At 38.3% G+C, this 15491-nt stretch overlaps 1 protein-coding gene across 1 annotated transcript in view; it reads right to left on the bottom strand.

Moving 5' to 3' along the window:
• Positions 1–523: 523 nt before the first annotated feature.
• Positions 524–15491, bottom strand: part of GAD2 (glutamate decarboxylase 2) — a gene marked incomplete at both ends in the record, with an annotated part of 67850 nt that continues 52882 nt past the window's right edge. Inside the window, 4 exons of the mRNA XM_081299766.1 lie at positions 524–697; positions 7516–7605; positions 7936–8043; positions 13256–13405. Of these exons, the coding sequence (XP_081155892.1) occupies positions 524–697; positions 7516–7605; positions 7936–8043; positions 13256–13405 (522 nt within the window). The remainder of the gene's footprint in view (positions 698–7515; positions 7606–7935; positions 8044–13255; positions 13406–15491) is intronic.

Raw genomic sequence — 15491 nt, 5'->3', positions numbered from 1 at the left:
TAGGATTTCTTTTTAATATATATATTTTCCTTTTGTAAAATTATATGTATTTAAATACATTTGAAATGTTGCTATAGGTAAATTAGAAATCTTTTTCTAATACTATGAAAAAGGCAAGAGTTTTTATTGTCAACATACAGTTTATATTTACTTTATCCTTTTTACTGCACCCCAAAGAACCTTTTAGGATTCAGGGGCAATTTGGCACTATTCAATCCTACTACTCTGACATGAAAATAAATAAATTGATTTGCACACTATATTAAAAGTAAGGGAAGTATTTATAACAATTTTAAGCTTTTCCTTATTGATTAGAACACAGCCGTTTGTCACTAATTATTAGAGAGGTATTCTGAACTTAAGAAAGGGTTTTTAAAAGGAGCAATTTTTAAACTGTTACTCTACTCTGACACCACAATATAGAAATAGATTTACTTTGGAACAAACTACAAATACATTTACACCGTTTGTGACAACTTAATTGTCTACTTAGAGAATTGAAACAGCTTAGTGAGTTAAGTTATTATAAATCTTGCCCAAGGCGTTCTATTTCTTCAATCAGGAAGTCAATGTCTTGGTGAGTTGCTGCAGGATTTGAGATGACCATGCGGAAGAAATTGACTTTGTCTCCCAAGGGTTGGTAGCTGACCATAGTGGTCCCATACTCCATCATTCTGGCTTTGATCACTGGAGCCACCTGTGGGAGAGACCATATCAGCATGGTGGTCCTTTCCTCTGGGGACAATCCTTTTGCCAAGGAACCCACTAGCAAGAAGCATTTTTATTCTTTAACTCAGCAGAACATATTCGTTCTCTCTTGAAGGAATTGCCTCCAAGTTTTCATGGGATCAGAGCACCTGAACAATTTAATCCACTCAAGATCCTGAAGCTGATAAGAATAATAATAGGAGGTTCTCAGGCACTTGCTACCTGAGTCTTGACTTTCTAGTTAGTGTGTTGGGAGAATGAGAAGGATCTGGTTTGGATCCCAAGGTGGAGTGGTTCAGCAGTACAAATCTAGAGGAGGTTCCCTGAGCCACTCGCCAGCTAGAAATTATAAAATCATTGGAAATAAAACATAATTCAGAGAACTGTTACCAAGAGGTGAGCCTCAGTATCTAGTGATGTATGAAAATAATAGACTTTTGGCAACTTTCCTGAGACCTTAAACTGTTCTAGTTTCTTTTTACTTTCTTTTGGCATTGCCTCTATTTGTAAGATATTTTGAAAGGTAGCCATTAATAGCATGAAGAACTGGCTGGGATAGAAAACTGAACCCATAAGGACTTTAAGACAGGAACATATCCCAGGCCAAGATTTTACAGGATTTTTTGCCAGGCTGCTCCTAACAGCCTTAGTTCTCTGTGGGTTATAAAATGAAATTTATGCTCTTTAGCTTGGCACAAAGGCCTTTGTCATCCAGCTCTGAGACACCATCTTCCTCTGCTCACCAATATGAGTCTTCAAGTCTGACAAGACTAATTTTTACAGATATCCTTGGATGTACCACCCATATTTTCATCTTTCCATACAGTCATCCATCTAACCATGTCATGCATATTCACTTTGCTTAGAATCTCTTTCTCTTTCAGGTCACATCCTGCATAGGCTGCAGGACTCTGCCATGATCCTACAACAGCTATAAAGCCTTTCCCATCTTCTCTAGTCCATTAGTATCTTTCTTCTAGGTTGTAATTACATGATTCCTACCCAGAGATTCCAACTACATGCTAATTTTCTATTGACCTGCTACTGATGAGCAAATACATTTTACCTCTCTACCTCATCTGTACACTCCTGGAGGGCAGGTGCAGTGTCTTTTGCTTCTTTTGTTTTTCAGTATAGTGCTGGATACATGTTGAGGGCTTTCTGAATTTTAATTGACTATAAAGAGTAGCAATAATAGCAACAGCTATCTAGGAAGACATATACATTTAAGGTGATCCCAATTGGATGTATGATCTGTCCAATTTACTGTTGGAATTTGTAAATATAATGTCTGATCTTTTAAGTTCATTGCTGCAAATATATAACCAGGAATGGTAGAAGTCAAAGAAGGCCTAGTCTTATTTGAGATATACATGATTAGAAACTCAGCTGAAAATGGTTACCATATCTTATACCACACTGGACTTCACTTTCAATGAAAGTTAGATTCAAATGGAATGCCCTTGAGAGTCAACTTGTAAGTAATCATTGCTTTACAACAATGCTTTCATCTTCCATGTACTCAATGAACAAAGGTTCAACTATGCATTGGTTACCAAAAAAAGACAAGGGAGACAGGTAGGATTCACCTTCATCTTCACTTCACATTCTAAAAACAGTTTCCTCATCTAAAAATAAATGTGGATAATGATTCCAGCACTAATATTTTCTGACTCTAGATTAAAGAGTTCTTATATCCCTTCCTGCCTCTTCCTTGTTCCATGGGGGTGATATAAAGAGGAAAGCTTCTGTTGGATGAATCCTTTCACCTAAAGGGTTAATGATGTACACAGAGCACTGGGCTCATCCCAGGGAATAAATATTTTTAAAAAATTTAAATATCTTAAGTCTGGAATTAAGTTCTGAAAGTAGATCTAGTAGAATATTCTAGCATAAGGACATGAAATTTGAGAGGCATCACAAGTCACTGTGTTCTGGGAAGAAAAATCTTAAATTAGAAAAAGAATTCCAAATCCACATGGCTACAGAAATTCAAGGGGAAAAAGTCACACAACCATCCCTCAGTTTTATTTGTACAAGACATTCTTGATCTTTAGTATTGGTAAAACAATGGTAATGCTTGACTAAAGCAATTTGAACTCTCAATTCATTTTCACGGGCAACCCATGCAAAAACACATAAGAATGGCAGTGGGAATAATCTTTAACCTCTCAGATGAATGTAAATCAAAGGTCAAAAGATTAATGCAACAGATTTTGACATAAAGTGAAATTGAATCCCCTCAGTTCCTGAAGCAAGCTGAGTTGGCAGGAATCACAGCTATTTAAAAACATAAGTTTTGGTTGTTTCCAGAAAATACTGATGAACTAAAATTAGCTGGAACATGGAATATCTACCTCATTGCATTTTCACTAATTGCAAGTTAAAAAGAATATTAAGAGTCCTGTGGTTCTGATAGAGAGTTTTCTTTTATTTCTCAATTTTGAAAGTCAGATTCTTGATTTTCTGAATAAAGAAAGTGAATTGGGAAAGACAGTGGCTACATTTTGAAGAAGTCACTAAAGACCTAATCTGTAAGAGATTTGGGGGGCTGTTTTAAGAGATATAGGGTGCTCTTCTCTTCATTGTGCCATTAACTTTTTTCAGTCCTTTAGCAAGCAGTAGCCAGGGAGCTTTTCTGTAATTTAAATCCACATTTGTTTCTTCCTAAGAGGGGGCATCTTCACCATGAAATAGAAGCTATTTCAAGCTATCAAATATATTTTTCATTATGTGTTAGAAAGCCCTCTGGTTTTTAAATCTTAGAAACCTGATAAATTTTTGAAAAATGAGAAAGCAAAGTAGTTATGTTCTGAAATGTTAGAATTTCATCCATTAGATCTTCCATTACACTTACATTGAGTTATCTTAAATATGAGGCCAGATTACATCCTTAACAATTTATTATTAGAGATTCATAGTTGGTATTTAAAAGCTGACAAATAGTTTAGAACTATAAAAGCTGATAGAAGAGATGCAGATAAAGATCAAGAAAAATTACAATTAAAATAAAGGGAGGGGCTGGGTCTGGTGGCACATTCTTGTAATCCTAGAGACTCTGAAGGCTTAGACAAGAGATTGCAAATCAAAGCCAGCCTCAGCAATTTATTGAGGCCCTAAGCAATTTAGAGAGACCTTGTCTCAAAATTAAAAATAAGAAGACTGGGGATGTAGTTCAGTGATAAAATCCTCCTGGGATCAATTCACAGTACAAAAAACGAAAAAAAAAAAAAAAAAAAAAAAAAGAAAAGAAAGAGGGCCTGGGAGTATGACTTAGTGGTAAAACATTTGCCTAGCATTGCAAAGTACTGGATTCAATCCCTAGTATCACCAAAAACAAAACAAACAAAACAAAACAATGAAAAGAAGAACCAGAAATTAGGGTCAGGAGTGTAATTCAATGGTAAAGACTTCCCAAGCCCACTTGAGGCCCTGAGCTCCATCCCTGGTACCTTAAAAAGGAAAATTAAAAATAGACCAGCTTTTGGGTTGTAGCTCAGTGTTGAGCACTTGCCTCACATGTTTGAGGCACTGAGTTTGATCTTCATCACCACATTAAAAAATAAATAAATAAACTAGAGATATTTTTTAAAAAATAGACTAGCTTTTTCATTCTTTTTAAATAAATTTTTGCCTGGAATCTACTTGATACCCCTTCCCTGTGTCTAAGGTGTGTGTTTGGGAGCTGTCCTATAGGGCCCCAAGCATTCTTGATCTACTCTGCTTGGGTATACGCCACCTGCACCCTCCTGGGCAGCAGGAAATATACTGATCATGCTCATCTTTATCTCCTAATGAGGATGTGACAACCTGTGATAGTAAGAACTACTTGTCATCTAGCTATCTGTCCCTAAGTCTGTGTATTCTGGGAAAAGGCCTATGATCCACTATTAGGTTTCCTAAATGCTGTTCCCCTTCTTTATTATAGAATGTGCAAAAGGTGCTTGTTATAGTCTGAACGTGTCCCTTCAAATTCGTATGTTGAAATCTTAACCTCCAAAGTGATGGGATTAGGAAGTGGGGGTCTTTGGAAGCCTCTGCCTTCATGAATGGGAAAAACCTTATAAATGTGACCCCAGAGAGCTCCTCTACCCTCTTTCTGCCACGTGAGGACACATATCAGAAAAGGGGTGTCTATGAACCAGAAAGTGGGTCTTCAGCTTGTGCAGAATCCACCAGCATCTTGATCTGGGACTTCCCAGCTTCCAGAACTGTGAGAAGTAAATTTCTGTTGTTTATAAAACACTCAGTCTATGGTAATCCAAAAAGCCTAAGATGGGGCTTTACTCAGCAAATGACTTTTGAATGTTTTTCATGCTGAAGCCCTGTATCAGGCATGTAGACACAAAGAGTACTTTCTGTACTTGGCCTTGTGTTGTCTGGAATTGAACTTTGTTCTCTTGTTACCCACATACTATACCGAAGACTCCATGTCTCCTCCCATTTTGGATCTATGACAGCTCTAGGAGAAATAAGAGAATGTTTCTTGTCTGCTCTATCTATGACAGCCACAAGTCACAGTTGGGCACTTGTGGCCAGTATGTCTGAAGAGCCAAACTTCTAGTTGAATTTAATTTTAACTAATTTAAATTTAAATGCAAATAGACGTACCTGTGGGTATTACTATTATACTAGACATTATGGATTATTTTACCTCAGCTCTCTCCTAAGTGTGTGAGATTTTACTGGTTCCTATACATTATAATTTAAGGGTTTTATACTTAATTAGGGAAGTTTTCTGAAACTCAGAAACATTACTGAAAAAGATGGACAAAAGCTAACCTCAATATTTCATGTGATTCTATTTTCATTTCCAAATCGGAATTCTCTGTATTATAGTCATGAAAATTGAGTCACAGCTGAGAGAAAAATCAGAATTTGTTTTGCCATTCTCAGAGACTTTCAGATTTGAATGATTAATAGTATAAACACGGTCTACTAATACAGATTGTAATCACCGTCTTCAGGAAGTAATTTCCATTTGTAACACAGATTACATGATAAGCTCAAGTCCAAGAGTCATTTGAAGGGTTGTATTTAAATGCATTAGCCTCAGAATTGGACTTTTTCTCAGAAAATAAAGAAAAAGAACTTTCGGGTCTATATTCCTATCTTGCCCCCTCAGTGCAGTGCTAATGAACTGAATGAACAAATGACATCAGCTGAACCACTCTGGAATCTCTATGTGGTTAGTGGGTTTATTAAAGAAACAAAGGGCAACAAGAATGGAAAAGTCTAAATTTTTAACTAACTTCTAACTAACAAGCTAATAAAAGAAAATTAGTCATTATTAAGATAATTTACAATATGGAAAAGCAACACCATAAAACTCTAGGCTTCTCTCTCAAATGACTGTCAACCCCAGTTGCTTTTGTTTGTAAGTTTTAACCTGTGGTTATTGTCTAGTCTAATGTGACCTCTCTACTCCCTCCCTCCCGCCTCTTGGGCTTGATTTCTTGAGATGAATCAATTCAATATAGCTGCAGCCTCTGCCAACCTAGATACATGTCCCAGGGATCCAGGTTCTACATGCTTACTTCCATGTTCTCAGCCTGGCTTCACATGGAATCAACTGGAGAACTTTTAGAACCACTCCCACCACCATCCAAGAGTAATTGGGTTAAATTCCCAGGGTAAGATCTGGTTATCCTGGATGTAAAGCTTCTGGATGATTCTAACTTCGGTTAGAAACCACTACTCTAAAGGCTGAAGACCTCAGCAGCATGTAAATTTCTTCCTCATGAGGAGTTTGATTCTGGGTCCCTTAAGGATAGATGTTTTAAGCTTTTCAGAGGCCTTTACAATTATAAAAAATTCCATTCTTTACATCTTTCTTTACATTTCTAAACAAAGTGTTCTGAAAGGTCAATAAGTTGGTGCAGCTCCTTAAAAGCCGGGGAGCAGGCCTGTCTAGCTCCTGGAAGTGACTGGAGGAGGGTCCTTCTTCTATGGTAAATGAAGAAACCCCAAAACTAACAGATGCTCAGAGATGCAAATACATATGATCATCCCTAGTTCCTATTTTTACAGAGCCACGGGAGATGGGTCCTGCATTTGTCTCCCCAGGTGAGCATTGTAAACCATGTTTGCCCAATGTGTAAATGCTGGGGAAAGGTATGAAAAATAATTAAAGATAAAAGGCAGCTTACTGACCAGAGTAGAATCTGAAGTTCAAGCCTCAGGCTCTAGAGTCAGACTGTTTTCATGATTTTGGGAAACTGGCTTTTTCTCTCTGTTCTTCAGTTCCTCCATCAGTAAAATGGGTGACAGCAGTACTTCCCCACATCAACCCACACCAGTCTGCTGTGAGACTTTAAGTGACTTAATGCCCAAATCACGTTTCCCTGGGACTAATACATACACTAAATAGTGGCTGTTATTTTATTTCTGATTATTATTATTTTCTGGGGCAAGCTTAACCTTGGCCTCTCCAGAGGGTCAGCAGCAGCTCTGATTTTTAAAGATTCTGGCACTTGAAGTCTCTTTTGTGCTCATAACTGAGTACCAGTTTTGCTTGGAAAATCAGTGAACATCAACAAAGTTTCTTGCAGCTTTCTGAATGCCAGTAAATGTTATCACCTAATCGCTTATTTTAAGATATCCGAAACTCTCTCTCAAAAAAACAAAAACAAAAACAAGAAACAGGTATGTGGAAAGTCTAGATATATTGGCTCTGTGGGAGCCACAGAATGGGGGGAGGTCCTTGCACTAAGGTGGGATTTCTCATAAAGATACACATATGTCATAAAGCCCATAAGCATATGACAGGGCCAATATGCACACATATCAAAGCAACTCAGCACTTACCTTTGAGAGGCGGCTCATTCTCTCTTCATTGTCTTCCAGAGTACGCAAACTGGGAGGTATATACCAGAAGCAGACATTTGTGTGCTGAGGCTACAAAGAGGAGAGTAAAATTCACATGTAGCCCAAACTGGCCATGTTGAAAATTCCACAGGCATTTCAAATCTGCTTACCTGTCAGTTTCAGAGTACAATTCCTACTTTTAAATCAGTAGTGGTCTTTGGAGTGCCTCATTTTCACATTACATAGAGTTATTTGCGAGTCTGGTCTTTATACCAGCCCAGAAGAGCTACCCTGCATCCCCTACTTCCCCTTTGTAATGATCCCACTTAGCTGGACAGCACATTATGTATATCAGAAAATATCAGTGATAAGAATTGGAATCCACCAAACTTTGGGGATTGTGGAACTCTGAATACATACCTTTCCATCAAACACCATTTCATATCCTTCTCGGTTTTTTATGATATTGTATAAATACTCTGCCAGCTCCAAACACTTATCAATGTGTGCTTCAAATCCAGTAGTCCCCTAAGGATGAGAAGAACAAAGCCCATTAGGCAGGTTGAGGATGTCAGTATAGTTTTTAAGCAGAGATGTGGGACAGAAGTGAGCCCCCTGGAAACTGATGGTGATTCTTAGTGCTGTACTGCTACTTTCTTTACACAAAACTATTTCTAGAGGCTTTTTTTTCTTCAATTATTTCCCCTTTAATGCTGTCCCCATCAGGTGTTTTTGTTCCCTTTCATTAGTGTTCTCCACAGCTGACTCCTTTTCTTCCTAAGCCTCCATTCCCCAGGCAATTATTTTGATTACTCGAGGGGAAAATTTGCCTTGTAGTTCATAGAAGTAATCATGGAAGCCATTAATAACAGAAGGGCTGGGCTGGTCCCTTCCTGCAGATAAGAAGCATCATCAGAGACCCCTCTCCCTGTCACCAGGATGCCTGCTGCGGCCCCACCACCACCATGTAAATTTTCCATTCCCAGACCCCATATTTGATCACTAATGTACCCTCATTATAGAACAAATGGGGTAGGCACTCACTGAATGTAAGTTGAACAAATGAATGAATGAATCTTAGGGTGCATGCAGATGCTTTGTGAGCCTGTCATTCTGCCAGGCTCCTTAGATTGCTCCTTTGTTGGTGGATAAATGACTTGCATGTCTGTGGTGGGTGAATAGTGATTGATACAGAGGTCTTTTCATTTTCAGCTCTGGAAGCCTTGGATCTGGACTTATGTAAGACAACATGAGTGCCTAGGATAGGGGTGGTTTGATGTCAGGACACATGAGGGAATTACTTTTCAAAATGCTTCTCCTCTGATCTCTCCTTCAGCATTTCCTAAATGCAAACAGAAAGCTTAGAAAAACAGCTAGTGCTCATCCTGGGAGCTTTTAGAACTGGCCCATCAGGAATTAAGCCAACATGGAAACTCCAGGGAGTAATTGTAATGGAGATAAGATGGACTGACTTTTCCTGTTCACATGTGGTCTCATGATCTCATTATAATGGGGACCCAGCATAGCCCTGGGTTGCAAAATCCAAAGCATGTTTAAGAACAAGCTTCACTGAAGGAATCTAATGGTTTCAGTAATCTTTGAAGATTGCTCTCCCAAGCTGATTGGCTCAAGATATCTGTCTGTTCTGATGACCTCTAAGAAGGGCTTGGACTCATACTCAAATGCTCAGCTCAGCATCTGTACCATGAGCTCCATCGGCCTGTGGGTACTAATAAACTTAGATTGGTTTAGCTTAGCCTGACAGCTTGGGTCCACTTGGAATGAACTCTGACTCTGTAGGAACTTACAGAAAGAGTGGCCTCAGTACCAAGATCTGATTTCTCCTAAATGACACTTTTGAAACACCTACAGAATCTCTTGCTGCCATTTCCATTTTGCTGCTGCCACCCTCGTTCAGGCCCCATTGCTTTTCATCCTAGCTCCCTAACCACCCTTCAGTCAATTTGGACTCTCTACTACTCTCAGAATATGCACTTGAAGTCCATATTTGCCCTTCGTGGAGTATCCTCTCAGCTCTTTTGCTTGAAATCCTATTTATTCTATCTATTCTGTTCAAATCCCAACCCAAAGTTTGTCTCTTAATACAGCTTTCTTGGTTCTCAAACTACGAAGGAGCTCTCCATTCTTTAAATCCTTTATTTGTGTTTCTTTTATGACCAGTTGTATTGTGTTTTATATGAAGATATCTCTGCACTAATCTGATCCTGCCTGGAAAATAATAACTTCCTTATCTCATCCTGTACAGCCCCAGGCACGAAAACAGATACTCAATAGCTACTTATTAAAATTAATTAATATTTTATTAGAGATAAAGTGAAATTTCAGTTACTTGGCAAAGAATGGCAGACAATAATCTCCCTTTAAATAATTTTCCTTCAGCCATTTGCCAGTCCCTTTGTTATCCATATTTTCAATTAGAGAGTCTGATCATGAGAAACCTTAAGGAAACCTGCCAATTTGCATAATCACATGCAAACTGCCCTCTGCAGTTACATATTAAGTCATCCTTGCATATATTTAAAAAAGGGGGGGGTAAATTTTTAGGTAGGTTTATTTATTTATGTATGTATGTATTTATGCCTGTTAACCACTGAGGAAAATAATCATAAGGCCTAGGATTCTGTAATAAAGTGCAGATGAAATAAAAACCCTACTCAATAGAAGAGGTTTAACGTGGATTTTTATCGTGGTGAATACTTCTTTAACATTCCACATCAAGAGGCTCATATTTTTTGCATAAATTTACTAATGAACTTATCTTGGACTTAATTTGAGGGCTGTCATCAGCTTTCTTGATCATGAACAGATTAGTTTGAATAAGAGTAATTTTTTTTAAACTTAGGTTACTATTTTTCATGTGGTTTAACTCATTAAAGAGAAGATGCAGATTAATTTGAGCATCATAGTCTTCAGGCACATCTAATAACAGAGGACTTAATATTCCACTAACACTCTACTCTTTCTCCTTCTCTGTATTCTCTTCCAGATCATTTCCTCATTCCTGTGGGAATACAAACTAGACCCTCAGAGCCAACTCTTCCATGGGTTTTCTTCCAGGGAGAAGACTGCTCCTTCCAAGGATGGCATGAGTAGGGAGTTTTTGATGGGATAATTATCCTGACTTCTGGTTTAGGGTGTAGGATTGAGCCTATTACTTTCATAATTTTTATCACCTCATGTTGCAAAAAAAAAAATGCATCTTTTAGGTTGAAAATCAAATGCAAGTTTTTGCCATTTAGATGTCTAGATATTTGAAGTTCTGCATAAGCAATTAAAAACATCTGTACTCCTACAAAATGCAGCTTCTGTGATTTTTCTTTTTTTGCCCCCTCTCTGGGGGCCCTCATTTCTGTACTTTAAAAACGGCTCCCGTGCCTTCATTTCAGGCCTCACCTCCTACTGTTTGACACACATCTGATGTCCTCCAACTTATTTCTCTGAGAAACAACCAGCTGCCCCATGCTGGATAGGAGGCTTCAGATGGAAAAGGAGCAGCAGGAACTGATGAACCGTGACAGGAACAATTTTGTGTAAATATAGCTGATGATCATCTTAATACAAACACCACAGGAAAAACAGACAAAAAGGATGATGCTCAAGATAAGAAGGATCTTGCTCACTGCTTAGAGACCAGTTTTCCTCAGCTTGCTCGCTGATATGTACAGTCATCACTCTGCTGTTCTTTCACTGCAATAAAAACCTGCTCATTTTGAAGCCGATTGAGAATACACCGACAATCTATACCCTTGATTTTTTCCCCCCGAAGGAAAGCATTGTGCACAACAGAATGAGCCTCATGTTGGGTAGAAGAGACCAGTTACACATCCTTATCAGGTTCTCAACTTTCAAAAGGGGAAAGGAGTCCCTGCCCACTGCAAGGGACTGGAACCCACTATATTACCTGTATCAGGCATCACGGAAAAGTGACTATATATGATTGCCCGATATTTAGGAATATTTGGGGAAATCTGCCTGGCGTAAATACTATAATAGAAATTTGCCTGAAGGGTATGTAGTCTAGTTATATCTGGTATCTATGAGTTATTTCTGTATTAAGAAAAACTGTGTCGGGTGCGGCAGTGCACACCTATAATCCCAGCGGCTTGACTGAGTTCAAAGCCAGCCTCAGCCACTTAGCCAGGCCCTAAGCAACTCAGCGAGATCCTGAATCTATTTTTTTAATTTTTAATTTTTTTGGATACCAGGGATTGAATTCATGGGCACTTGACCACTGAGCCACATCCCCAGCCCTGTTTTGTATTTATTTAGAGATAGGGTCTCTCTGAGTTGCGTAGTGCCTCGCTTTTGCTGAGGCTGACTTTGAACTTGCAATCTTCCTGCCTCAGCCTCCCAAGCCACTGGGATTACAGGTGTGCACCACCACACTCAGCAAGACCCTGTCTCTAAATAAAATTAAGTGTAAAAAGGACTGAGGATGTGGCTCAGAGGTTAAGTGTTCTTGGGTTCAATCCCCAGTACCAAAAAAGAAAAAAAAAAAAAAAGACTAACTTTCTACTTAAACTGCCTCTTTTGTCCAGAAGAGATTTAAAGAAGATTCTGTTAAATACTTGTGTTTTGCATTGTTTCTCTTCCAAGACCCCTCCTTTTCTTGTCAGCCATCCCACTCCCCTCTGAACTGCTTTAAAGCATCTATGTTTACTAGAAAAAGTTCCACGAATAACAGTCTATGGAATTTGTCGCTGGGAACATGTCTCCTATCCCCGTACACTTTGCAGAAGGAGCTAAGCCCTGGTTTTATGTTTGTTTACCTCACTCCTGCTGACCAAATTGTTTGCTGGTTCCTAAGTGACTAAATCTGTTACCTCTGTGTGCTGGCTACCAACAAAGCTTAGAGCCAAGCATGCAGGACCTCAGGGCATACCAGCTTCCTTTCATTTTCCCCTTTCTCATTTCCTTCATCAGATTTTCCTGGAATAGTCTTTTTAAAGTTGAATGTTTATACTATATAGACAGCTTTGGCCATTGCCTGGAGATAAATGAAATCTGGTGGAAATGACTGATTTGTGATCTGTAAGTTGAGAATCTGGTCAAAATTAAAAGTGAAATCTTTGACCTTTCCAGCCTGCTTTCATTTAATATAAATCTATTCTCTTGGAAGGCAATAGTGAGATCCAGCCAGTTCTGCACACCATTAGTTACAGAGTTTATCCTACAGGGAGAGGAGAGACCACTTACAGGTGAACTCTAAGCTAAACAGAACCCATACAGAAGGAGGTAGTTAAGTACTTCTGGAGCTTTAAAAAGAGCCCTGTCATTAGAGGTTATGCTTTGAAATGTCAAAAACAAGTTATCATGGTGGAACAACCCTTTTTTATTTTCCAAACATATACTTTCAGAATGCATTCAACTACCTAGATGATCCACCAGTGGGTACAAGCCAAGAGTAGGTGATAAAATAAATTCAAGAAAAATGATGATGACAATAAGAAGAAATATCTCTCAAAAATCAAGATGTTCTGGCATGTGTATCAAAATTGATTTGTTTTCTAGATGAGTGTGGGCATTAAAATAATTGGGCCGAAAAGGAAACAAACAATGGGTTTGATTATACTCTTGCCCATGTAGAATGTTGTAGATATAGGATTAAAGAAACTCTATCTTGAGTGAGTGATTTTCAGTTTGATAATCAGTTCCTTAACACAGATAAGGTCCCCCCCCCAACCTCTAGTTGACATTCAGCTGGTCTGCACCCACTCACCTTTGCCCTCCACATTAGCCATAGTTTAAAAACATCAACATGGCGTCCACACTGCAAGGCCTTGTCTCCAGTGTCATAGGACAGGTCGTAGTGTTTATCTTGCTGGAAGAGGTAGGAGGCATGCATCTGGTTGCAACTCTGCATCAATCCCTAAAAGAAAAAAAAGAGGAGGTTTAGGAAACGCTACTGATTATCCATTAGCTTTACGCTGTGGTAGGAATTATTAAGAGAAAAGTAAACAAAAGGGATGTTGTATGTCTTGTAAAAAGAAAACAATAAGAATAAGAAAGAGAGAGATTAAGAAAAGATGGGGCCAACTTCTGAACAGGACTGTCCAGGCAGGCTACTGTCATAGGTTAACTCTGGGATAAAAAGCTCAGGATTGAATGTTACCAAAACTAACAAGGATGTATATTTCTACTCTTCCTTTTAAGAGAAGGCATTTTTATAGGAAGGAAGGAAGGAAGGAAGGAAGGAAGGAAGGAAGGAAGGAAGGAAGGAAGGAAGGAAGGAAGGAAGGAAGGGCGAGCGAGCAGTCAGTGTAATGCTCATTCTTTGGGAAAACATTCTGATGTTCTGAATAATTAATTATAATTAGAATATTTTGTAAATTATCCAATTCTGTAAACTACTGTTAGTGTGGTTTTTATAGCACTTCCATCTATATCTAGTTGAAGGATTTTATCATGTAGCTCAAGTTGTTTTTGAAAACCATAAGGTTTTATTGCTGTTATTGTATGTGCTAAAATCTCAAAAAGCAAAGACATTGCAATTCTGAGATGAATTTAAGTAACCAATCTTTCCCATGTCATGTTCCATCTCAGTGGTCAGGGTTCTTTGTGGAAGTTGCAAAGGAAAATTTCATTGTCCGTGATCATGAATTTGCCCGGGTACCATGGCTCTGCCACAGAAATGAGTGACAAAGTGATCAAACATTCCCAAGAACAGTGCATGAATCATGCTTTCTGACTAAAATAGCATTGCCAGTCTCCTCCCTGGAAACCCCACCACGTTTCAATTTGTCACGAACTACTGGAAGCCTGTGACTCTTGTTTTCTACCATGTAATTGTGATTTTATAAAAGCTTTGGCATTTGGATTTTGCTTCTAGTGTGACTCATGACAAGGGAAGAAAAGACTACCATGTGATCACTGAGTTGAAGTTAGAAATGGGAACTCATTTTTAAAAATATCCTAACTAAGACACTGTGAAATGCAACCAAAAGTTCAACCAGGTTTTGAAAGACAGAGTGCCCCAGTGGTAGAAAAGAGAACTGGACTTTACCTGGTACTTCCTATTCATGGAATCCACCAGTTACTTTGTGAATAAGAAAAATTAAATATGACGTATTTATATTGGATCAGTAGAAAGACATTGAATTCACAAAAGAAAATTTACTTGGAGACAAATAAGACGTGAAAATTACAATATGTGCTTCCATCTTGATTCATTCACAGAAACTTTGTATGGTTCTTTCTCTGGCCATGTAAACTCACAGATTAGATGCCATTGAAACTAAGGGGGACCATCTCAGAGAGTGTGGAAGGGTGGATGGATCAGACAGATCCTCCCAAGATAGATGGATCAGACCAAGATCCACCTAAGAAAAAACGACTCAAAGCGCTTAACTCTAAATGCTGGGCCACACCAGTCTTACTCTATGCAAAAGAACAAAGAAAGGTGATGATAATATCCATGCATAAGTCTCTAATGAGCAAACTACCTGGTTCTGGGCCACAAAAAAGCTATCAACCATCATTTTGTACAGTTGCTATACAAAATGGAGTTCTCAAACTCAAATAAATTTAGGAAACTCTGCATCATAAATCCCTCTTTTTCAGGCACTGTATGAAAGTCTTCAATAACTCCAGAAATATTAAAACTTGTTTTAACTCTAATTCAAAATATCTCCATCTTTTTTAAGCAGAGATCTCTATAACCACAGAAAAATTATTGCCATCTTATAAGATGCTATTATTTCTTGGACCCAAGGAAAAAAAATAAGCTGTTTATGAGAGCATTATAAACTCCTGGATTTGGAAGGGAGTTTAGAGCTCATTTAATCTATTTCTATCCAATTAAGGAATCCTACCTATTGTGTTACTCACATGTGGTTGTCCAATCCATATTCATTCATCTCTCCTGATGATTAGCTTATTCCTACTATCAAAAAGCTTACTTTAAAAAAGTATTGCTTTTATCAACCCCAAGTCAAACTTAAAATCCACTGTGTATT

This window comes from Spermophilus citellus (genome assembly GCF_964194105.1).
Source record: "Spermophilus citellus genome assembly, chromosome: 6".
Taxonomy (NCBI): domain Eukaryota; kingdom Metazoa; phylum Chordata; class Mammalia; order Rodentia; family Sciuridae; genus Spermophilus; species Spermophilus citellus.
This window is presented reverse-complemented; position numbering and strand designations above follow the sequence as displayed.